The 25342-nt window shown below is 38.4% G+C and overlaps 1 protein-coding gene across 1 annotated transcript in view; it reads left to right on the top strand.

Annotated features, from left to right (window-relative positions):
- The window catches only part of Eml6 (EMAP like 6), a 223555-nt gene that overhangs the window by 65018 nt on the left and 133195 nt on the right, over positions 1-25342 (top strand). Inside the window, exons 2-6 of the mRNA XM_090336920.1 lie at positions 5600-5759; positions 11568-11666; positions 15984-16052; positions 22034-22219; positions 24248-24383. Of these exons, the coding sequence (XP_090193046.1) occupies positions 5600-5759; positions 11568-11666; positions 15984-16052; positions 22034-22219; positions 24248-24383 (650 nt within the window). The remainder of the gene's footprint in view (positions 1-5599; positions 5760-11567; positions 11667-15983; positions 16053-22033; positions 22220-24247; positions 24384-25342) is intronic.

Raw genomic sequence — 25342 nt, 5'->3', positions numbered from 1 at the left:
GTGCCTGGGCTGGCTTTGAACCATGATTTTCAGATCTCAGCCTCCTGAGTAGCTAAAATTACAGGCATGAGCCACCAGTGCCCAGCTAAATTATTACATCAATTCTTATTAGGTATATCACTTACCATGTTTGTTGAGAAGTCCAGTTTGAGGAGTCGTGCTCAGCTCAGGCTGTATACATACACTGATGCTATGCTATTTAGGAGACCTGGTGGATTCTGGTGGTTTCTGAGTGACTGCTTCTCCCATTCACCTGGTCCAGGCCAACCTGGGCCCTCTCCATGGTGTTAGATCACAAGTCTGGGTAGTATGACTGGTGGTAAAACAGTGCTAAGCACACCTCTGTGGACCAGTACTAACCACCCTGCCTGAGGCTCCACTACTTCAGACCATTGTCTTCAAACCAAGCCTGCCTTTGTCTTTTCTGACTCACTAAGAGTGGGAAACTTCCTGTTCAGCCCACAGAGCAAAGCTTCTCCTCTGCCTCAGGAAGTCCAATATAATGACCTTGGTGTGTCTTTCCTCAACACTGGAAAACTTCATCCAGGATCATGTTCATGGGAGGGAAAGAAAAGGCTTTCATGCTTTCCTGGTGAGATCATTAAAAAAAGAAAACAGCCTAGGCAACACTGAGATGAGGTGTCACAGAGTAAAGTCGGAAGCATGAATGTTTTCTATATACTGCACTTGGAACAGGTGCTCCAATACAATTTTTTTTTTGGCCTAGGGAATCAAGAATGATGAGTATTGATTAGTGGGTGTTGTCCAGCCCACTAAGGTTTGCCATTAATGGTGTCATTAATTCTCATCTTCTTCAATATTCAACATATTTGGAAAATTTCCAGATCGCATCCAATATCAGGAAGATATGTTTTTGCTCTCTTGACATATTACAGAAACAAATTAATTTCTTCTCCCCAACAGGCTGATGAAAGTCTTCTCTGACTTGCTTCCTATTGCTATGGTAACAAGAGATGGGCTTCCCAGTGGAACTTGATTTATATATGCCGAGGAAAACATTATTTCAGAGGTCAATCCCTTCCTGGTTGTCAGGCTTATAACACAATAAAAGCAGTAAACTGAGTGCCAAAGAAGAGCAGAATGACACCAACTATTTTCTGTGGGTGCCTCATTTTATTGAGACCTCTGGTTAAAGAGATCTCACTTTAGAAAGTTTTAATAGTGTGGCATTGCTATTGTGGCTATAATGTTTATGAAATTGATGAAGTGCAGGGGTTTTTTGTTTTTGTTTTTAGAAAAGCAAAAAATTGGATTTATGGGCTCTCATCCTGCAGATAGACTTGAACTCTAAGTTTTATTAGCATTTCCAGGCACAGAGTGAACTACAACACTGCTGAGGTAGATGAGATGATAAGAAGGTGAAAAGCAGGCTGGGAGTTTGGCCTAGTGGTAGAGTGCCTGCCTAGCATGCACGAAGACCCAGGTTCGATTCTTCGGTACCACATACTGAGGGAAAAAAGCCAGAAGTGGTGCTGAGGCTCAAGTGGTAGAGCTCTAACCTTGAGAAAGTCCAAGGACAGTGCTTTGCCCTGAGCTCAAGCACAGGACTGGCCAAAAAAAAAAAAAAGGCAAAAGCAGAGAGTTTGTATAGTTTCCTCAGTGGAAAGGCACAGTAGTTGACCATATCTCATGAGACAGTGTCATGTACCCAGGTACTTAGAGAAAATATCACTTAGCTAATACAGAGATCGAGGCTTTAACCTGCTGATTGGTTTAGCGGCATCACTGAAGCATGGATCAGTAGGCGCAGGGTACTCTAGAAGGAGCGAAGAGCCAGTATATAGAACAGGAGGGGTTTGGTTTTATAAAAGTAAATATAGGAAGTTTCTTTGTCTTTTTTTTTTTTTTGCCAGTCCTGGGCCTTGATCTCAGTCCTGGGCACTGTCATTGGGCTTTTTCAAGGCCAGAGTTCTACCACTTGAGCCACAGCACCATTTCGGGCTTTTTGCTATGTATGTGGTACCAGGAATTGAACCCAGGTCTTCGTGCATGCTAGGCAAGCACTCTACCACTAGGCTAAACTCCTGGCCCTGTCTTTTTAAAATTTTTTTTTGTCAGTCATGGGACTTGGACTCTGGGCCTGGGCACTGTCCGTGAGTTCTTCAGCTCAAGGTTCTCATTCTGCCACTTGAGCCATAGCACCACTTTTGGTTTTCTGGTGGTTTATTGGAGATAAGCATCTCATGGACTTCAGTGCCCAGGCTGGTTCTGAACCTTGATCCTCAGATCTCAGCCTCCTGAGTAGCTAGGATAACAGGTATAAGCCACCATGCCTGGCTATATTTGTCATTTTAAATGTTTCTGGTAAACCTTGGGCTCTACTAGCAGAGATTTGCAATAGAGCAAAAACTTGATACATAAGGCCATATAGTATGAAGCTAATTGAATGGACCTCTAGGATATTGAAACAAAAGCCATATAATGAATGATTGCTGTCCTTAATGTGCTATGTTATCTCATCTCTTTTGCTGTTCTTTTGTTATCTCATATTGACACAATATCTCACTTTGTTATCTGATATATTGGATACATTTGTATTTGGTTACTTGAAATTGGATAGGGAAGGGGGGGGAACCCAAGAGGGGGGTGGGGGGAGGGTAATGGGACCAAGACATGTGGAAGGGTATCAATGTATGTGAATTAATGCACCTTCTATCTGGCAAATATCATGTTACCCTTTTATTAATTCAATAAAAAAAATCTCAAAAAAAATTAAATGTTTCTGGGTAGAAATTCTGAAGATGTTTGGGATTAGACAAAAGTAGATCCTGCACAAAATGACTTTCCATGAAATTCTTGAACTCACTGCAGATATGGGAAGAAGGAGATACTTTGACATTAGCTCAAAACTTAAGTCAACAAATGCTTCTGAAACTTCACTATTACTGATACATTATGCTCTTGCAACTCTAGTGATTTAAATTTATAGTTTCTTTTCTTTTGTTTGTTTGTTTCTCTTTTTTTTGTGCCAATCCTCGGGCTTGAACCCAGTGCCTGAGCACTGTCTTTGGGCTTTCTTTTTTTTTTTTTGCCAGTCCTGGGCTTGAGCTCAGGGCCTGAGCACTGTCCTTGGACTTTCTCAAGGCTAGAGCTCTACCACTTGAGCCTCAGCACCACTTCTGGCTTTTTTCTATGTATGTGGTACCGAGGAATCGAACCCGGGTCTTCATGCATGCGAGGCAAGCACTTTAACCACTAGGCCGAACTCCTGGCCCCTCTTTGGGCTTTCTTAAGGCTAGTGCTCCACCACTTGAATCACAGCACCACTTCTGGCTTTTTCTGTGTATGTGGTACTGAGAAATCAAACCCAGAGCTTCATGCATGCTAGGCCAGCACTCTATCTCTATGAGGCCATGCTCCCGACCTCATAGTTTCTTTTTCCTTAACATGTTTTGAAAAGTGTTTTTTAATTGGCAAATGTAATATAAAAGTAAATGTCACCTGTCTATATCCTGGATAATACAAAAAGCATATTAGGTGAAAGGAACAATTTCTGGGAAGCTTGAGGGTGTGGGGGAGTAAACAAATGGCAAATTGAATAAATTTAGAGCCAGTTGCATAAATGATTGATGGCACTCTGTACCAGATACTTTACTAGGTACTTTGTATTCATTATATTTTTTGTGTGTTGTGGGTGAAGAAACCAAAGCCAAAGAGCTAAAGTGTTTTGTCCAAAAATCCAGAGTTAATAAGGGGAAGCCACTAGACAAATCCAAAGCTTGATTCCAAAGTGTGAAATTTTTTGCCACTTCTGGAGCTTGAACTCAGGGCCTTGTCATGGTTTTGAGCTTTACAGTACCACTGCCAGGTTTTTCTGTATATGTGGTATCAAGGAATCGATCTCAGGGCTTCATGCATGCTAAGCAAGCACTCTACCACTAGGCCACATTCGTGGCTCCCAAAGCGGGAATTCTTAATGTCATGCTAAAACGTAAAAAGGAAATGAGCTCACTTTTGCTTATTGTGCATACAGATGCTGAAAAGTGAAACTGGGAAATAGTCTACTTCTGTTTTAGGTAAACAGTGCTCTGCTAGTTTTCCACGTAGGTTACAGGCTTTGGAGTTTTCAATTGTTAAACTCTCCATGCCTATTTTTCAAATGGCAAAACTTCTTTATATAATGGACTCCTCCTATAATGATTTCTCATCTAGAAGTAATGCCGCTAACCTCTCTCCCTCTTGACTACTACAGATTCTTTGAAATACTATTTGCTATTTGACAGTTTTATTTTGATTGGACTACAGAGGGAAATTGCTGCACAAACCACAAACAGTAATTTGTAGTTCTCACAGTGACTTATGTAAAATAGACATTTTTCATTTAAAATGCATAATCTGTGACAACAGACAGAAGCCATACCTGACCTTGGAGGCCTGTCGATGCTTTGAAATCCTAATGAGGAGAATATCTAGGGCTTCTGTCAGCAGATTTCATTAATTGATGAGTGAATTTTCTCCTAGCAACAGGATTTTCTTTCAAGCTAATTCAGAAGTTATCTTGAAAACTCAGTAATATTTTGAAAAAAACAATAAGTACATATCATTAACAACACAATTCTAAAATCATATAGGATGTGGTTCTAGAACCATATAAGATATCTTTCTCTTTTAATTTCAATTTTATTGTAAAGATTATATACAAAGGGGTTACAGTTACATAAGTCAGGTAATGGGTACATTTCTTTTTGAATAGTGTCGCCCCTTCCCTTATTTTCTCCCACTTGCCCCCTTCTTCCAAAGTTGTAGAATTCATTTCCAACATAGTGCGTATCACTGTTGAATTGGTTCACCCTTTGTTCCACTGTTTCTGCGATTCCTCTTCCCTTTCCCAATCTGATAAACTGATTTGTTTACAAGATAAACAGATATACAGAAATTAAAAAAAACCAATGACATCAGGGAATAAACCAAAGGGGGAAAAAAGAAAGAAGAAATAGCTGCAAACAATACATTACAAAAAATAAAAAACCAAAAAACTCTTGTTTCCTTTTCTTGGAGTTCATTTTGATAAGCATCATTTTACATGGTCATATACATTGAGCTATTTTGGTCCTCTCCTAAAAATATCCTAGACATATCCTAATTATTACAAATCAGAGAAAATATATAGCCTGGGTTTCTTTGTGTCTGGCTTACTTTGCTTAATGTAATTTTTTCCCCACATTTTTCCATTTCCTTATGAGTGGGGCAATGTCATTCCTTTTGACGGAAGCATAGCATTCGTTGTGTATATATATCACATTTTTGATCCATTTGATCCTCTGAAGGAGAGTCTGGATTGATTATATAGATTTTCTAATTGGAGAATTATAATCATCATAATAGTTCCTGACTTTCAAGAGAACCAATTAGGTAAAATTAGATGAAATTATTGTCAAACTTTGGTAAGACCCTCTACCAAAGCTGAATATTTCAGTTTAGGTCATCAGGTAATTTAATTATGCTGGGGAACAGTTAGACTCTTAAGATCATTTCATTAGATCATTTGATATGAGAAGCAAACTTGGATAAAATATGATCTATGTCTCTTAACTTTGTTCAAATAGAAGATGTGAAAAGAAGTCTTTTTCTCTTTCAGCCTTGCCTTACACCCAGACAAAACTCTGATTGCAACTGGCCAAGTTGGGAAGGAGCCATATATTTGCATATGGGATTCCTATAATGTCCAGACTGTGTCTATTCTTAAAGATGTCCATACACATGGAGTTGCCTGCCTGGCTTTCGACTCTGATGGGCAGGTGTGTATCTTCCTCTATTTATGTTTCCTTTAATGATGTCCTAAATTTCACACAAAATTGCAGTGAACATAGCCATCAACCAGTTCTCTTTGGCAACCTCTAGAACTCCTTACTTTGACCCTTTTCCCAGCTTATTGTACGGGCAACAGACCTAGTTTTGATACCTCAGTCTCATTATCTGGTTAAAAACCTCCATAGATGAACTCAAGTCCACCAGGGTTCAGCAATTTTAGTTTGTCACTCATTATTAGCTTCCTATTGGGATATATATATATAGGGCTGGATCAAGACATTTTCACAGACCTCAAGCCGTGAGTATTATGCTCTCAAAAGGTAACATCATCTCGGGGCCGGGAGTTTGGCCTAGTGGTTAAAGTGCTTGCCTAGCATGCACGAAGACCCCAGTTCGATTCCTTGGTACCACATACTTAGAAAAAGCCTGAAGTGGTGCTGAGGCTCAAGTGGTAGAGCTCTAGCCTTGAGAAAAATCCAAGGACAGTGCTCAGGCCTTGAGCTTAAGCCTAGGACTGGCAAAAAAAAAAAAAAAGAAACATCATCTCATAATTCACCACGGAGATTTCTTTTCCCTTCCCTCTTCCTCTTCCTCTTTTCCTCCCCTTCTGCCTCCTCTCTTCCCCTCCTTCCCTTTCTCTTCCCTCTTTTCTTCTTTCCTTCTCTTCCCTACTCTGAGTTTGACTTAAGGCCTCAAGCTTGTTAGCTTCCCAAGAAGCTGTGATTATGGGAATGAACTGTCTAGAGTGTCTTTGATTTCACCTTGAGGTAACTTTAGCTTCTTTTCCTTGCCCCTGTCACCAATTCCTATGTTTTACTCTTCTTTCTAGAACTAGATTTACTACATGTGTGCACCCCTACTATATATGTTTTTAATTTTACTAGTCTGTAATCTTATGTAAGTAAGCCAGAACAATTGTTGGTTCTTCTGTATATCCATGTCTATGGAGAAATAGTTGGACCATGGAATTTGTTCAGGCTTGCAGTTTCTTGGCTTCCTGATTAACTTGAATGTGTCATGATGTGAATGCAGGTGTAGTATTAAGTGTATATGTATACTTATACAAATATTTTGCAGTTGTCATTAGGCAAATATGTTTATCAAAATTTGTTCTGAAGTAGCAGAAGCAAATGTAATACAGTGGAGGAAAGTGAACTTTATTTAACTACTTGTTTTTACCCATGTTATTTCTTGTTAGGATCCTACCTATTTCCTCCCAGTGAGTTTCCATTTTGAAGGGAACGGATGGCTGTAAACTGTTGTTTTTAACTTGCCACTTGAGAAAAATAACCTCATATTTGGCATGATAGATTTCATAGCTTGTTGGTTTCTGCTGTTCAGGTCTGCTGTATTCCCTGGACATGGACAAAGTTCACTAGAATCAAATAATGTTCAGAAAATGACAAATGGCCCATTACCTCATAATAGACAAAGGCAACAGAAATGCTTTACCAGGTAGCTATAGGACTTGTCATTACAAATTGAAAAAATTAATTTCTTTTGACTTTTTATCACTTAAAAAATAAGATATATTGCTAGGTGCCAGGGGTTCATGCCTGTAATTTTAGATACGTAGGAGGCTGAGATCTGAGGATCATGGTTCAAAGCCAGCTTGGGCATGAAAGTCTTTCTCCAAATAACCACTAGAAAACTAGAAGTGGTGCTGTGACTCAGGTGGTAGAATACTAGCCTTGAGCTGAAAAGCTCAGGAACAGTGCTCAGACCCAGAATTTAAGGTCCATAGCCAACAAAGAAGAAGGAAAAGAAGGAGGAGGAGGAGAAAGAGGAGGAGGAGGAGGACAAGGAAGAAGAGGAGGAGGAGGATGAGGAGGAGGACAAGGAAGAAGAGGAGGAGTAGGAGGAGAGAAGAAGAAGAAATAATATTGTATTCAGAAACTGCTTTGTTAAATGGCAACTCCTTTGTACAACTACTTAAGGAAAATAATAAGAAAAATAAAATAAAAAGAAATAGGGTTTCATTTTACCCATAATTGTTAACTTATTGTCTTACTAAAAGAATAAACAGAATGTAATTCATTCATTTAGATTTTTTTTTAAAAAATAGTACTGGGTATCAAACTTGTAGCATTGCTCCTGCTAGGCAAGCACTTTGCTAGTAAGCTATACCCCAGCCCTAGTTTTTTTCAATATGAATAAAAATATACTATGTCTTTGGTCATTAGATTCAAACAATACAAGAGCAATGACTCAATGTTCGGATACCCAAGGTTATGGACATGGTATTGGAGATATAAACATAACTACATAGTTCCCTCATTTGTCATAATCAATAGAAACTTCGGGCTCTCCTAGCAGAGATTTACAATAGAACAAAACCTAGATTCTTAAGGCCATATAGAATGACGCTAAATGAAAGGACCTCCAGGATATAGAAACAAAAGCCATATAATGAGTGATTGTTGTCTTTAATGTACTATGTTATCTCTCATCTCTTTTGCTGTCCCTTGGTTATCTCATATTACAGTATTTTACCTGGTTGTCTGATATATTGTATCTATGTGTATTTGGTTATTTGAAGTCGGATAGGGAAGGGAGGAAAACAAGATGAGGGGCGGGGGTGGGGGGAGGAAAATGGGGACCAAGACATGATAAAGGGTATCAATATATCTGAAGTAATGCACCTTCTATCTGGTGAATATAATGTAACTCTTCTATTAAGTATAATAAAAATATATGAAAAAACATAACTACATAGACATAAAAATCTATGGTGGGATATATACTCTATAGACATAATGCTATATTTTATAGATTGATATGGATCTATGACATACAAACTCTCAGCTTAATTGTATAGAGATTCCCTTTTTGAATACTTGTTTGTTAAACATGATATTTGAAATATGATGTAAAAATCAGTGTTAATAAAATCTTTAGGCCTGGACTTTGGCCTAGTGGTAGAGTGCTTGCCTAGCATGTACAAAGACCCGGGTTTGATTCCTCGGTACCATATACATAGAAAAAAGCTAGAAGTGGTGCTGAAGCTCAAGTAGTAGAGCTCTAGCCTTGAGAAAGTCCAAGGACAGTGCTCAGACCCTGAGCTTAAGCCTAGGACTGGCAAAATAAACATAAAAATAAATCTCGAAAAAAAAGAAATGTACTCACTACCTTATGTATGTAACTGTAACCCTATTTACAGCTATCTGTGCACTAACCCAAAATGACATTAAGAAAATCATTGCATTCTTAACTTCTAGCCAACTAGGCTTAATAATAGTTACTTTAGGAATTAATTAACCTTGTCCTCTGTACATCACTGTGACAAGAAAATAGAACTTAAAATAAAACAAAATTGTTAAATCACATACAAGATAAATAAATGCACAGTTCATCAGTTTCATATATATATCATGTCTCATAATCACTTTTATTGATAGAATTTTCAAAGAAAAATTACAGTAGGGGGACAGAAGCTTGGCCTAGTGGTAGAATGCTTGCCTAGCATGCATGAAGACATACATAGAAAAAGCCAGAAGTGGTGCTGTGGTTCAAGTGGTAAAGCTGTAGCCTTGAGAAAAACCCAAGGATAGTGCTCATGCCCTGAACTCAAATCGAAAGAAAGAAAAAAAGAAAGAAAGAAAGATAGATTACAGAAAAGGCTTTTCTCAGCTGCACATGCTTTTAATACTACATCTTCTAGTGAATGCAATCTTAAGCAAAGAAATATGAATACTCCCTGAGTAAGTACATATGAACCTTTATTATCCCATGCATGCCTTAGGAGTGTGCTCACTGGTGCTCACACTCACCGGTGATTTACATTGTTTCACTTACATGATACAACAATCCTACAAACAGGAAAAATCCAAGTATTTTATTTTTATTTATTTATTTTATTTAGTTATTTATTTAGGTGCCAATACTGGGGCTCCTTAGTTCTCCCATTCTTACTTGAATTTTTCAATCAAAATTGGTACTCTTATCACTTCAACCACACCTCTATTCCTGCATTTCGTTAGTTAATTAAGTAAGAATCTCACACTTTCCCTGTCTGGGCTGGCTTCATATCACAATCTTCAGTAGCAGCTAAAGATTACAAGCCTGAGTAACTAAGATTGTAGGTGTGAGCCCCAGTGCCTGGTTCATAATTTTTAATACTCATTTTACAAATGAGAAAGTTGAGATTGACAGTTACTAACTTATTGTTTTCAAAGTCATAGATGGCTACTTACAAAATCAAAAGGGAACCCAAATATGCTTATTTCCAATCTCTTATACAACTTTTTTTTTTTTTTTAGTGTGGGTCATGGGGCTTGAATTTGGCCTGGGCACTGTCCCTGAGCTCTTCAGCTCCAGGTTACCACCCTACCTCTGGGCCTGAGTGCTGTCCGGGAGTTCTTCAGCTAAAGGCTACCTCCCTACCCTTGAGCCAAGCCCTACTTCCTGTTTTTTTCTAGAGGTTAATTGGAGATAAGAGTTTCAAGTCAGGACCGGGAGTTTGGCCTAGTGGTTAAAGTGCTTGCCTAGCATGCACGAAGACCCGGGTTTGATTCCTTGGTACCACATACATAGAAAAAAGCCAGAAGTGGTGCTGAGGCTCAAGTGGTAGAGCTAGTCTAAGGACAGTGCTCAGGCCCTGAGCTCAAGCCCAGGACTGGCAAAAAAAAAAAAAAAAAGAGTTTCAAGTCATTTTATGCCAGCTGGCTTTGAACCTTGATCCTTAGATCTCAGCCTCCTGAGTAGCTAGAATTACAGGTGTGAGCCACTGTGCCTGAATCTTCATATACAATTTTATCTATTAAGTGATCTTCTGAGTTGCATGTCTTAAATACCTGTTTATGATATTTTTCATAAACTGTATTTGTTGAATTTCCTTTTTCCTTTGAAGATAACTTACTACTTAGAATGTAATTTAGACTGGGAGGTGAACTTTTTTGTTACTAAAATTATATATTCTCCTATAGTTATTTATTTCTTTTGCTAGTCCTGGGGCATGAACTGAGGGCCTGAGCACTATCGTTGGGCTTTTCTCAAGGCTAGAGCTCTATCACATGAAGCCATAGCACCATAGCACCATTTCCAGCTTTTTCTGTACATGTGGTGCCAAGGAGCTGAACCTTGGGTTCAACAGTGCTAGGCAAGCACTGTTATCACTAGGCCAAACTCCCGGCCCATTCTATAGTTATTTTTAAAGTTTGTGAAATTATACAAATTTAAGATTAAGAATAGGCTCATGGCCGGGAGTTTGGCCTAGTGGTTAAAGTGCTTGCCTAGCATGCATGAAGACCCGGGTTCGATTCCTCGGTACCACATACATAGAAAAAAGCTGGAAGTGGTGCTGAGGCTCAAGTGGTAGAGCTCTAGCCTTGAGAAAGTCTAAGACAGTGCTCAGGCCCTGAGCTCAAGCCCAGGACTGGCAAAAAAAAAAGAATAGGCTCATTTACTGGATTTATCCTTTTCAAATCCTTTATTTTTCACAGTCTGGTGAGACTTTTCAACCACAGAGTTTAATATTTCTTCAATCTCACATTAAGGTTTTAAACTTGAAGTTCAAGTTAATTCTGTTCTTATGACTTCCACTGATCTATCAGACATCACCAGAGATTTCTGACATGTTGCTTATGTTGAAAAGGACAAATGAGCAGTAGCTTTAGGTCTTTGGAATTTCTATATATACTAATGTAACTTGTCTGTTATGATACCTTGGAATTTAGTTTGGATAGGGAGAAATTGTTCATAAGAAATCCAACTGTTTGTTTAAAGTGGATGTGAATCATAGGAAATCTTCCCATCACTTTCAGGCATTAAACTATCCTGGTTTTGTTGTTTTTCAGCGTTTAGCTTCTGTGGGATTAGATGCCAAAAATACAGTTTGCATTTGGGACTGGAGGAAGGGAAAACTTCTGGCTTCAGCCACTGGCCATTCTGACCGGGTAAGACTTTTGTTGGATCACACTATGCAGATTTCAGAACTGTGAAATAATTATGATTTTTAAATGTGAATTAGCTATGTTTAATTTTTTCTCTACGTACTCAGCTTATACATGTACCATTTTCTTTTATTCATGATAGATTGCAAACTGTGTTAGCATGATTGCTTCTGGTGAGCAAGTACTTTAAGTTGAAGTCTGAAAATCTTTGATGTTAGTATTTGGCTTTATAAAAATCAAACTAGAATTAAATTTGAAATTATATGTATAGCTTAGATGTATTAAATTAGATCTGTAAATGGTTTTAGAAAATATAATTACAAAGACATGTATTTTAATTTCAGATGAGCATAATGACAACTTTGTGACTCTTTGTTATATCTGAGAATACTGGATGCAAATTGTAGCCTGATTATTCAGATTGAGCTCCATGTGATCATAAATGACAATTACATACAGTGATAGAACAAAAGATAAAGGATTATGCGGGAATATGCATGTAACTAGTCACAGAATTATTTCTCCCTTGTTTGCATAATTGACTAGTTAGATTTCTTTATTGTCCTGTTTTCTAGTTTAAAAGTAAGTTTGCATGACTGTCTTACCTGGAATTTCTTCTAGTTGTTCTATATTTCTGTTCAATATAATTGTCTACATAGAATGAAGCTTTAATTAAACATTAAATTTATTACATCTAAAGTGATATGAACACTGAAACATGTTTTTAAGAATGGCACAAATAGGAGCTGGGAGTTTTGCCTAGTGGTAAGAGTGCTTACCTACCATGCACAAAAGCCTGGATTCAATTCTTTGGTATCACATATATGGAAAAAGCCAGAAGTGATACTGTGGCTCAAGTAGTAGAGCTCTAGCCTTGAGAAAGACCAAGGAGAGTTCTCAGGCCTTGAGCTCAAGCCCAGGACTGGCAAAAAAAAAAAAAAAAGGCACATCTATCTATGGCAATTTTCAGATAAAGAAACCTTAGAGTTGATGGGAAGTCCCATCCAGAATCAAGCCTTCAGATCCTGAAGTAGTAATGGTCATTCCAAGAGTTACCAACCATAGGACTTAAGTGTTGGAAAAGGATATCATCCCTCTTTTTTTTGGGGGGGGGGAGAAGGGTGGGTCATGGGGCTTGAACCTAGGCCTGGGCACTATCCCTGAGCTCTTCAGTTCAAGACTACCCCTTGAGCCACAGCACTGCTGCTTTTCTAGTGGCTAATTGGAGATAAGAGTCTCACGTTCTTTAGTGCCCAGGCTGGCTATGAACCATGATCCTCAGATCTCATCTTCCTGAGTAGCTAGAATTACAGGCATGAGCCACTGGCTGGCTATATCCTCCCTCTTGTGCAATGATTTTCACCTCCAAATGAACGTAGACTCCTCCTCTATGGAGATATTACATGTTAATGACATTAGGTCTCTATCTTTAAGAATTTGAACTTATTGGATACCATCTTAGTCCTCTGTTAGTCAGCATTTCCTATCACTATGATAAAATAGCAATAAGTGAAGGAAAGATTTATTTTGGCTTACTGTTTCAGAGGTTTCAATCCATGGCCACTTGGCTATATATTTCTGGATCTGTGATGAGCCAATACGTTCATGTGGAAAGTGCATGGCAGAAAGCTGTTTCCCTCACTGTGGTCAGGAAGTAGAAAAAGACAGAGCATGGGACCAGAGACAAGATAAAGCTACCTACACACAGTGACACACTTCCTTCCACCAGGCCCTACCTCCTAATAGTCCATTCACCTCTGAACTCATCAATGGAGTAATGAGGGTAGTGCCCCTCTGGTCCAGTCACCCCCTTATTAGCACCACCTTTTGGGAACCAAACCTTAAACACATGCAGGAAGACAACTTAAACACATGAAATGTCTGTTTTGGAGGACATTTCATATCTAAACCATAATGTATTTATGTGAAAATATTTTACACGTGTGTGTGTGTGTGTGTGTGTGTGTGTGTGTGTATATGTGCATTCATGCTCATGCACATGTGTATGGGGGGCTTGAACTCTGGCCTGGGCACTGTCCCTGGGCTCTTCAGCTCAAGGCTACTGCCCTACCCCTGCAGCCACAGCCCCACTTCCTATTTTCCTGAGGTTAATTGGAGATAAGAGTCTCAACTTCTTTTGTGCTTGGGCTGGTTTTGAACCATGATCCTCAGATCTCAGCCTCCTGAGTAGCTAGGATTACAGTCGTGAGCCAAGGCACCCAGGCTGTCCCTTAACTTTTTTGCTCAAGGTAGTTGTTCTACCATTTGAGTCACATCTCCACTTCCAGCATTTTCATGATAAATTGGAGAGAATCTAAGGCCTGACTCAAACCTGTAATCCTAGCTAATCAGGAGGCTGAGATCTGAGGATCATAGTTCAAAGCCAGCCCTGGCACTCAAAAGTCCATGAGACTTTTAGCTCCAGTTAATCACCAGAAAAGTGGAAGTGGCGCTGTGGCTTAAGGGGTAGACTTGAGCTGAAAGCTCAAGGATAGCGCCCAGGCCTAGAGTTCAAGCCCCATGACCCACCTTCCCCCCCCCAAAAAAAAGAGGGGTGATATCCTTTTCCAACACTTAATCCTCAGACCTCCAGACTGGTGCCTAGTGCCGACTTGAAAATGCTTCTAATACTTATGTTTAGCTGTTACTTTGTTTCTGCTTATATTGTGATGCAATCATATGCATCTTTTATTTATTTATTTATTTACTTATTTATTTATTGGTAGGTCATGGGATTTAAACTCTGGGCCTGGGTGCTGTTCTTCAGTTTGGCAGCTCAACCCTAGTGCTCTATCACTTGAGCCACAGTACTACTTCCCATATGTATGTTTTAAAGAAAGTTGAGTTGGACTGTATCAATACAAAGAGCGGACTTGAGACTCATTACATACAATTGTGTGCTATGATTGTGAAAACATGTGCCCACGTCATTTTTTACCTGTTATTCTGTGATTACTATGTTAAGTTGTAAAAACTTGTGCATAGCCTGACTTGAAGTAATAAAGTGTATGTCAGAGTTTTTGCCTGATTTCCTTGTGGGAACATATAGGAAGCTACAATTGTGAATATTTCTATCAGTAAAATCTTTCTTTGATTAACAAAAAAAAGAGCCTAATGCAGTTACTTTCTCTGATATATAAAGTGCTTTCATCCTATTGTTGAATTAAATTTGTCCTAAACCTGATCCTATGCTTTGAGGTTGTATATATAAGGAACTGCTTAATTCCTTGGTGCATCAACAAACTAAAAGCTTAAATTAGGAGTATACTTTTGTAACAAATAGCTGAGTCAGTCCCAGTAGCTGAGCTTCTGCCAATCCAAGGAAGCCAATTGAACAGATCATACCTAAATGAGACAGATGGCAAGCTTTAACACTGAGCTGTTTAGAGCTGGTTCTGTACCTCAGTCCCCGGTTTGTGTATTTTGTCTGTCCAGGTTGTAGAGTAGAGCTCTCTGAATTTACTGATTCCAGTTGCAAATAATCTCTCATCTGTTAATTCATCTAAACTTTTTTATTTTTTCTACTAAATATTCCAAGATCAATTCATCTGATTTCAGTTACTGTGCCCTATTAAACTGTTACACTTTCTAATCAGGGAATTATTGGAAAAAGTGCAATATTACTATAGTGAGAAGTTATAGTTAAAACCCCTGGCCATAAGACCTGGCTCTGGTCTCTGGCTCTATTAAGATAAAATGGTATATATGAAAATGGAAAATGAATATATTTGTAATTATGGTTATAATTGGGAAGAGATAAGTATCTCAATTTGCTTCTTTCTTGCCCATAGTAGTGTATGCGTGTATAAGCCCCAGTTACTGGGTAGAGATTCTCCAAGCATATCTAATGGGTCAAAAAGTATTCTGCCCTGGTCATTGGGCTTGGACTCTAGGCCTCGGTGCTGTCTCTGAGCCCTTCAGATCAAGGATACCACCCTACCCATTGAGCAACAGCGCCACTTCCACTTGGAAATAAGAGTCTCACAGTCTTTAGTGTCCAGGCTGGCTTTGGACCGTGATCCTCAGATCTCACCCTCCTGAGTAATTTGGATTACAGGTGTGAGCCACTGCACCCAGCAACAAAACTAAAAATATGACAGTTCTCTCAATTACTGTGGTTAATTGCACATGTACCTAAGCCTAAGGTAAGTAGCTCTGTCTAGATAAGTGTTAGATGTATGTCACTCATTCTCAAAGCCAGAGTTTTCACTGTCATTCTGTGCAAGTAAGATTGTGTTCTAAATGTTTTAAGGTAGTTTTGTTGACCTCTGAAAAAAAGACAAAAACATAGAAAATGATCACTATTTCTTTTTTGGACAGATTTTTGATATTTCCTGGGATCCATATCAGCCAAACAGAGTGGTTAGCTGTGGAGTAAAACATATCAAGGTAAGGTAGTTACCTTAAATGTCTATGAAAAGAATCTTTGGTCCTAGTAAAGACTACTTGATGTGCAGAAACTGATTTTTCTTTTTTCCAGCTTAAATTTAGAGCCCTGCTAGCTGTTCTCTCTGGTCCTGAAATAAGTTAAGATTGTCTCTCAGAAGTGCAAAGCAATGTCAATAAAGTGAAGTTCTCAGCCCAAAGCTGAAAAGGAAATCTAACTAATTAAATATTAAACTCAAGTTACATGACTTTTAAGGATTGCATAGTTAAAACAGTTCCTTTTTCTGACGTGTTGTTATATTCTCTTAGTAGAAAAGTGTTTAATATGGAAGTAGATACACAGTGCAGTCCTTTCAGAGACAATTTTAAAAATACTGGTCTTCCTCTAGACTACACAGCTGGAATCCATTCTAAAGAACCACATTTGCTTCTTCTATTTTATGATTACAAGTAGTAGAATTAACCCTATCAAAAGTCTGTGCTCTCATAGAAAAAAACATCTCCTAAACTGTAGCATAGGGCCTAGGAACTTCTATGTATAGTGTTATGAATAATGTAAATTAAAAATAAATAAATAGGATTACTCTGTCAAAAGGACTATGTGTGGCCCTCTGCAAGTACAAACATGCTATTTTTGCCAATGCCAATGAAGTAGATGTTGTATTATTCATCCAATAGTCATTCCTATTTTCCAGTTCTTTTGTTCTTCTTTTATGATCTTGTTCATTATTTCTACTTAATGATAAGATATGAAATAGGAGCCTTGAATTTGGCCTAGTGGTGGAATGTTTGCCTAGCATGCACGAAGCCCTAGGTTCAATTCCTTGGTACCACATATGTAGAAAAAGCTGGAAGTGGCATTGTGACTCAAGTGGCATAGCACTAGCCTTGAGCAAAAATTGTCCAAGGACAGTGCCCAGGACCCTGAGTTCAAGCCCCAAGACTGGCAATATATATATATATATATATATATATATATATATGAAATAGACTATAATTGCTCAGAAATAAATATAAGAACTATGTAAATCATAACTAAAGCATACTATAAAACTTTATAGAGACACATAAAAGAAGTCTTAGACAAATAGAGAGTATCCTGATTCTGGCATCAAAAATTTATAAATGTGGCAGGGAGTTTGGCCTAGTGGTAGAGTGCTTGCCTAGCATGCACAAAGACCCAGGTTCGATTTTGGTACCACATACATAGAAAAAGCTGGAAGTGGTACTAAGGCTCAAGTGGTAAAGCTCTAGCCTTGAGAAGGCCCAAGGACAAAGGGACAGTGCTAGGCTCTTGAGTTCAAGCCTCAGGACTGGAAAAAGAAAAAAAAAGAAAAATGATGACAAATACTCACTATTTACTAAAGTAATTAGGATTTAAAATAATGAAGATGGTAGAAGACTGGGATAAGGGGAAAGAAATCAATTTTTTTTTGCCAGCAGAAATCAGTTTTTCTAACAGCTCAGAAATAGACATTGATATGTGTGACAAATTAGACTATAACAATAATATCTGTAACTATCAGGCACTTTAAGTATTTGGGGGGATATATTACTTCATACTATATACTACATAAATTGAAGGTGAATTTAAGAGTTAAATATTTAAAGAAAATTAAGAGAAGTATGTAGACAAATGTTAAAATGCTTTAAAGTTTGGTGAAAGAGCCTTTTAAATATACAAGCAAAGAAAGAAGCCATAGGATATTTACCATATTGGTAGATTTAGTCAATTATTCAGTTATTTCATATTCATTAAAATATTTTGTTGACTTACCTCTGCAAAGAAGGAAACCATGACTAGCAATTATAAATGACAATTGTAGCAATACTGTTGTATTCTTCAAATGCAAACCAGCAAACTTGTAGAATGGTTATAGAGAACTGAAAAAAATTTAAAATTTTCATCATTTAAGATTATGGGGGCCGGGAGTTTGGCCTAGTGGTAGAAATTCATGCAGTGTGAATTTCTAATCAGATTAAAATATGATAAGGCACAGTTTTTTAGACGTAAGTAAAGAAACAGTGAGGTGACGATGAGTTCCATTAGGCTCTGTGGCTTTCTGGAAATCCAGGGCCCTGGTCTGGAACCTGTAAGTCAACTTGAATGTTCCACACTAGGAAGCTGAGATGCAAGGGGTTGTTTAACTTTGAATTCTGATTCTGTCTCCTTCCTTCAACTTGACCGACTGCTTTTACCTGATTATTCATTTCCTCTAGGCTTTCTTCTTCTCTGCCCCCAATATGGGGATTTACTACCTTTTGAATTCATTAAGAGTTATGTTCAGTGATGTATAGAAGCAGTAGGAATACTATAATGCAAATTTCCCATTTCCTAAGATTACAAAATTGATAGCAGACATAAAATAAACAGAGACAGGGGCTCTTCCTGCTGAGACGTTACTTCCTTTATGCTCCATCTTGGCTTAACTTGTCTCCAAAACTCAACACTCACTGGAGTCTAGATGAGCTGCTTCATTTGAAAAAATTATTTGGATTCCTCTCTATTTCTTTCTATCTTTAACTCTAACTTTTAATCAATTCTTATAGTGGAGACCGATGAAATCCAGGAACATTATTCAGAAACATTAAGAGTTGCTAATTTGCTAATTGTTGTGGGTTTAGGCAGTTTTCCCACAAACAAAACGAGAATATCTCCCTCAAATGGAAGAATCTGCAAATATACACTTAGCTACCCTTTATTAATTCTGTTTAGAAATAAATCTACAGGACCGGGAGTTTGGCCTAGTGGTTAAAGTGCTTGCCTAGCATGCTTAAAGACCCGGGTTCGATTCCTTGGTACCACATACATAGAAAAAAGCTGGAAGTGGTGCTGAGGCTCAAGTGGTAGAGTTCTAGCCTTGAGAAAGTCCAAGGACAGTGCTCAGGCCTTGAGCTCAAGCCCAGGACTGGCAAAAAAAAAAAAAGAAATAAATCTACAGTAAAGTTAAGTAAAGTTAAACAGGCTTGTTAATTGTCAGTTAATTTTGCAACTGAATGTAATGAGTTCAAATCTTGGTGAATACAAAGATGGAATAAACACAGGATGTGAATGAAGAAAGATTTATTACTTTCAGCAGTTGAGGAGACCCTGGTAAGCAATACCTCCTTGAACAAAAGAAAGGTAGGGATTTCATTAAGGAAGCCTGGCATAGCCACAAGATAGCACACTGTAGAGTGTGCCCCTCCCCAGGCACTCTCAACTTAAGATACACCTTTCTGGGCACTTCAGTTTAAGGTCATAGTTCACGAAGGAAAGATGGCAGAAAGGAACTTTTTTTTTTTTTTGGACACAATTAGCTTGCATTGTTAAGATGGCAGTCAGGAATACTTACAGCCCTGCTTTTCCCCAAACATCTTTTAGCTTTGGCCAAAGGAAAGGACACTTCGCAGGTGTGTTAATATAGGAGTTTGCCTTGATGGGTGTCTGTCTTACTTAGCTGCTAACCTTACCAATGTTTTCTATATCTGATTCAAGATTCTCCCATTCCCTAAACCCTCTATTAACTGATTTCATTTACAAGTTGAGTGCAAAAATCTTAATATTTCAAGAAAAATAGGTATGTGAAATTTTTTGTAGATAGGTAAAAATCTCTTCTGGTTTCCCAAGCTTTCAGTGTTTGACAGTTGAGTTACAATTTTCCAAAACAAATGCTCGCAAAAGCAGTTAACAGCTGAACATCTGCTTCGTCGGTTTTACAGCAAGCGAGCCAACAGGTTTGTGGATACTCTTGAGTCTCTTCCAATCTTTAGTTATGACTGAAGGAACCTGGGGGATCCTAACAAAATTTGTAACTGTATATTGAACAGTGTATGTCCAGTTGATATAAATTTAATGGTGCATTTCCATCCTAAAATGCCAGTTTTCTGTATGGAAAATTGGCTCTCAAAAAGAGACAGTCTTTTAGGTGTTCATCTTTTTCTGCAGAAAAACTCATTCATTATCCTGGCATCACATCTCTAGGTGCTTTATAAGGAGAATCATGTGACAATTTGAAATGTTTTCTGTGGGCATCATAGCATCTAACTGGGTGCCTTTTGTCAGGAAACCTGCTGTGATCAAACACATGATTATTATTTTCTTGTAGTTTTCCAAAGAGAAATTTTAGACTCAAGCCAGAGAGGCACCTTCCAAGTAAAAGAACAAAATCATCACTCTGCAGTTAATCTTGATGCATGAGGAAATATAATGAGAAAGGAAAATGCATGCCTAGTGTAACACTGAGCAGCGAGCTCTGGCATATTTGTGCAATCACTAATCATTTGTGTCTAAACAGTTTGTTGACATTCCCCCATTTAAAACATGAATGTTTTCCACAGCTTATACCTAGAGAGCTTTTCTCCAAATCTTCTTATCTTCTTGATGTATATACATCAACAAAAAATAATAATACACAAATGAACAAGTCACCAGAGCTGACACATTTCTCCTTAGAGAGGGGAGTCTGCACAGTGAAATGGTTTCACATTTGCATCTTGTGCTTGCTAAGGCAGGCCTGCAGAACAGCCCTCCCCACCCCCTGCCACCATCTCCACAGCTGCCTGCACCCATGCCTGCCCACCAATGCAGTGATGCCATCATCCTAGACCTGCTTCCTCCAATATTCAGCTACCTTGACAGGTTTCTAATTTTCCTCTTCTGCAGGTACCAGTATTCCAGTTGTCATTGATTTTTCCCCCTTCATACATTTCTGCCATCTGGAGTCATCTAATCTTGTTCTCCTGAGCCAGATGCAATTGCTTTCTCACCACTGATCCAAATCCTACTCTTGTTCATTTTCTCTAATCTAACTTGCTTGTGTAGCTCTGGATTTTTTTGCCCCTTGTGAACAGACTGCCTGGAAAATCTTGCTCATTGTTTTGTATGTATCTTCTTTATTAGCTTAAAAAGTTCTCAAGGCAAAGGTCAAGAATTTCATAGTTTTTCATGTATAGTTACCATTGAACCTGTACTTTTGGCAAACCATGGATGCCTTCTTTCCTGTACTTCCATGGGGGTAAAAGTAGACTCTACCTTAGCCTATCCTTGGGAATTATTGAGAGCTTTTATAAAGAAAGGGAATGGGCTGGGAGTATGGCCTAGTGGTAGCGTGCTTGCCTAGAATGCGCCAAGTCCTGGATTTGATTCCTTAATACTACATACACAGAAAAAGCCACAAGTGGTGCTGTGGCTCAAGTGATAGAGTGCTAGTCTTGAGAAAGCCCAAGGATAGTGCCCAGGCCCCAAGTTTAAGCCCCAGGACTGGCAAAATAAAAAGAGGGGCTGTATAAAAGGCAGTGAGTCATCCATTATTCATATATACATTTAAAACTATACCAAGGAAAGCACTAGATGTCTATGTGACCTTGAGAGTGCCTCAGTTGCCTTCTGTAAATTCTCCCAGGCTTTATGCTTTTGGTCTTTCACATGAACCGTACAATTAAAAGAGCCTAGTGCACTGTTCAGCCATGGGAAAATATCACATCTGTTTTGAAACATTAGTGAATAACATTTCTGAGGCAAAATGATTATGACACTTTTATTTTGAAAGTAGTTACACACACACACACTCACATGTTGATTGCCTAGATGATATATCAACATGCCAACAGAAAGTTATAATTTCAATTTCCCTTTTTATATTCATCTATATTTCTAAAACTGTCTACAATAATCTTACCCTAGTTTTATAATTTGCCAAAGAAATTGAAAGCATGACTCATCCTCTTTCTTCCAACTCCAAGAACACTGGCACTTTCTATTTAGCTGCCATTCCATGTTTTGACAGTTTAGAACTTGGATAGTTTTAAAAAATATCATTATTGGTTTTTCTGCTGCTCCTACAGGAAGGCCAAAATGTGTTTTATTGTCATTACTGAGGACAATTTATTTGTGCTTGGTTCAGATATTTTACGTCCTCTAAAATGCACTGAAAGGTGAATCCCTATGATACAATGCATCAGGATACTTGATTGTAGGATCTCTTTCTTTTATTACTTCTTAGTTTTGGACACTATGCGGAAATGCCCTGACTGCAAAAAGAGGAATATTTGGCAAAACAGGAGATCTTCAGACCATTCTTTGCCTTGCATGTGCCAAAGAAGACATCACCTACTCTGGTGCTTTAAATGGTGACATCTATGTTTGGAAAGGGCTCAATTTAGTCCGCACCATTCAAGGCGCACACAGCGTAAGTATGGCCAGGTGGGAACTGGGTCATGACTTACATTGTATGAGTTAAGATCACAAATCCCTGTGTTTCCCTCCTACCCCCAACTTGAGAGTCAAAAGACATTTACCAGACACTCCCAAAATACTCTGAAGACTTAAACTATTTTTGTTCATCTGAAAGAATATTTGAAAAAGTATTCAGACTCAGCCTCTACCCTAGTTGGCGGATTCATGTCTATTCATCTGTTAGTTTCACAAGAGACTAGAATTGTTTCCTCCTGAGTTCTCAAGTTGAAAATTGCCTGCATTCCCTCAGGACTTTGCTTCCATTCACATTCTACAGTGTGGATCTAGAGGGTGCTTAGTGCTTCCACTCCTATGACCCAGAGTCAGAACTGGAAGCCTATGGGTGACTTATTTTTATGCTGATTGTCCTCATTTTTGCAGAGGTGCCAGAGTGTCACCTCCCTATCCAATGTTAGACAGTTGATAACCTTCTGTCTTGGTGATCTGTTCTGTAAAAACAAGGACAGACTTCATTGACACTCTGTTGTCTGTGATACCCATGAAAATGGTCACATTGTTAATAAATACTTATGATACAATGGAAATACCCAGAAGAACAGAGGGATGATATGAAAAGTAAAAGCTAGTATGGTAGATGGAAATTGCATAAAGTATTCCTGGAGGCTTGACATGTTTTAGTTCATTGCTTCCAAACTATTACTTTTCTGTTTGTTTGTTTCTGATACTGATGATCAAACTCAGAGCCTCATGCCTACTACCCAATGCTTTACCACGGACTATGCTCCTTGCCCCATATTAATCTTTTTTTTTTTTTTGCCAGTCCTGGGGCTTGAACTCAGGGCCTGGGCATTGTCCTTGGACACACTTTGCTCAAGGCTAGCACCCTGCCACTTGAGCCACAGCACCACTTCTTGCTTTTTCTGTGTGTGTGGTACCAAGAATCTAATGAGGGCTCCATGCATGCTAGGTGAGCACTCTACTAGTAGGCTAAACTCCCAGCCCCTATTAATCTTAATATATGTGAAGGAAAGCTTCATAAGCAACTCTTGGCAAAAGAGCTGTGAATTTTAGATCTTTCACTGCATATTGTATGTCAAAGGCTAGCTTTCTTAGTTTGACTCATATGAATGAAACAAGTAAAATTGAGTAGAACAAGAGGTCAGTTTTTGTCCTCATTCATAACAGCAGCTGATTGAGTAATCAAGTTTCTTTTTACACTGGCTCTAATGTCAATGTGATATGCTTCTAACACTTGAGCAAACTAATAAACAAGTACATCACTTCAAGAGGCATTTTACATGTTCTGGTATACAAAGAACGTCTTTATAGGATATATATCAGGCTGCCTCAGATTCTATTCATGCTTTGGTTAAGCTCCCATGATGCCTGTTACCTATTGAGATGTATTTCAGTCACCTTCACACCAGTGACAGGGTTCATATGTTCTTTTAACATCTTTATTTGATTACTTTGGATAGGAATTTTTATGAAGAATTTCCACTGCTTTTTGTTTTAGAAGGCTTAGTTATCATATATAGGAATTTCTGATTTCCATATCTACTTCAACCAAGATATTCCTAAATAACATTTTTTGTTGTTGGTTTTAGGACTTGAACTCTGGACCTGGGCATTGTCCTGAGCTCTTCAGCTCAAGGCTAGCACCCTACCCCTTGAGCCACAGCACTACTTTCAGTTTTCTGGTAGTTAATTGGAGATAAGAGTCTCATGGTCTTTCATGCCCTGGCTGGCTTTGAACCTCAATCCTCAGATCTCAGCCTCCTCAGTAGCTAGGATTACAGACGTGAGCCACCGTGCCTTGGTGCCAGTTTTGTAATACAAAACTGGATGGTGATTATAAATATTTAAGATCTAACTGAGATGAAAGATGATATAAATGGCTATTTGGTCTGTTATCAGGATTTCAAATTGTCTGTTTTTTGTTTTATTTTACTTCATAATATTTTAAAATCAACTGTGACTATTATATGATGGTTGAGTATTATCTGTTTTTACTCAATAGGCGGGAATCTTCAGCATGTATGCATGTGAAGAAGGCTTTGCCACTGGTGGACGAGATGGTTGTATACGATTATGGGATACTGACTTCAAACCAATAACCAAAATTGATCTCAGGGAGACAGAACAAGGATATAAAGGTAATATATGTATTAATACTTATCTCTTGTTCCAGAAGTATTCAGTATACTGTGAAATTCTGTATTTTTGAGTTTTGTTTTGTTTTTAGTTTTTTGGTCGATCATGGGGCTTAAACTCTGAGCTTTGGTGTTGTCCCTGAGCTCTTCAGCTCAAGGCTACTGCCCTACCCCTTGAGCCTCAGCCTCACTTCCAGTTTTCTAGTGATTAATTGGAAATGAGTCTCTCCAACTTTAGTGCCCAGACTGGCTTTGAACCGCAATCCTCAGATCTCAGCCTTCTGAGTAGCTAAGATTATAGGCGTGAGCCACCCTGCCCAGCTTGTTTTTGAGTTTTTGAGAGGAGGTTGTACTAATTATCCCAGGATATCCCTGGAATTACAGGCATTTACTACCATGTCTGGCTTTTGTTTCTGTTTGAGAGAATTAAATATAATGTGAAATTTTGTGTTATATATTTTTCTCCTGTCTTCTACCTTGTTTGTTAAAGGATTTAAGGAAGTTAATGTAAATACATTGAACAAAAGATCAGTAGCAATAAAACAAATGAATACCATTTTTCCTAGTTGGCATGAAGATACCATATGTAGCAACAGTCCAGCAGCAAAGGTAAACGATGTTGTGGGTAAAGCTGCTGAGTGGTTTCCTAGGAGATGGAATTTTCAATGATAAAACAAACAGTTATGAACAAGTTAGTCAACCTAAATGTGGCTGTGCCCAACCTGTAAAGTGCATTTGAAGATAAGTGATAAGAAAACCAAAGAATATATATATATATATATTTTTTTTTTTCTTTTGCCAGTCCTGGGCTTGAGCTCAGGGCCTGATCAGTGTCCTTGGACTTTCTCAAGGCTAGAGCTCTACCACTTGAGCCTCAGCACCACTTCTGGCTTTTTTTCTATGTATGTGGTACTGAGGAATCAAACTCAGGTCTTTGTGCATGCTAGGCAAACACTACCTCT

The sequence above is a fragment of the Megascapheus bottae genome, chromosome 7 (genome assembly GCF_031878675.1).
Source record: "Megascapheus bottae isolate mThoBot1 chromosome 7, mThoBot2.hap1, whole genome shotgun sequence".
In the NCBI taxonomy this organism is placed as follows: Eukaryota; Metazoa; Chordata; class Mammalia; order Rodentia; family Geomyidae; genus Megascapheus; species Megascapheus bottae.
This window is presented reverse-complemented; position numbering and strand designations above follow the sequence as displayed.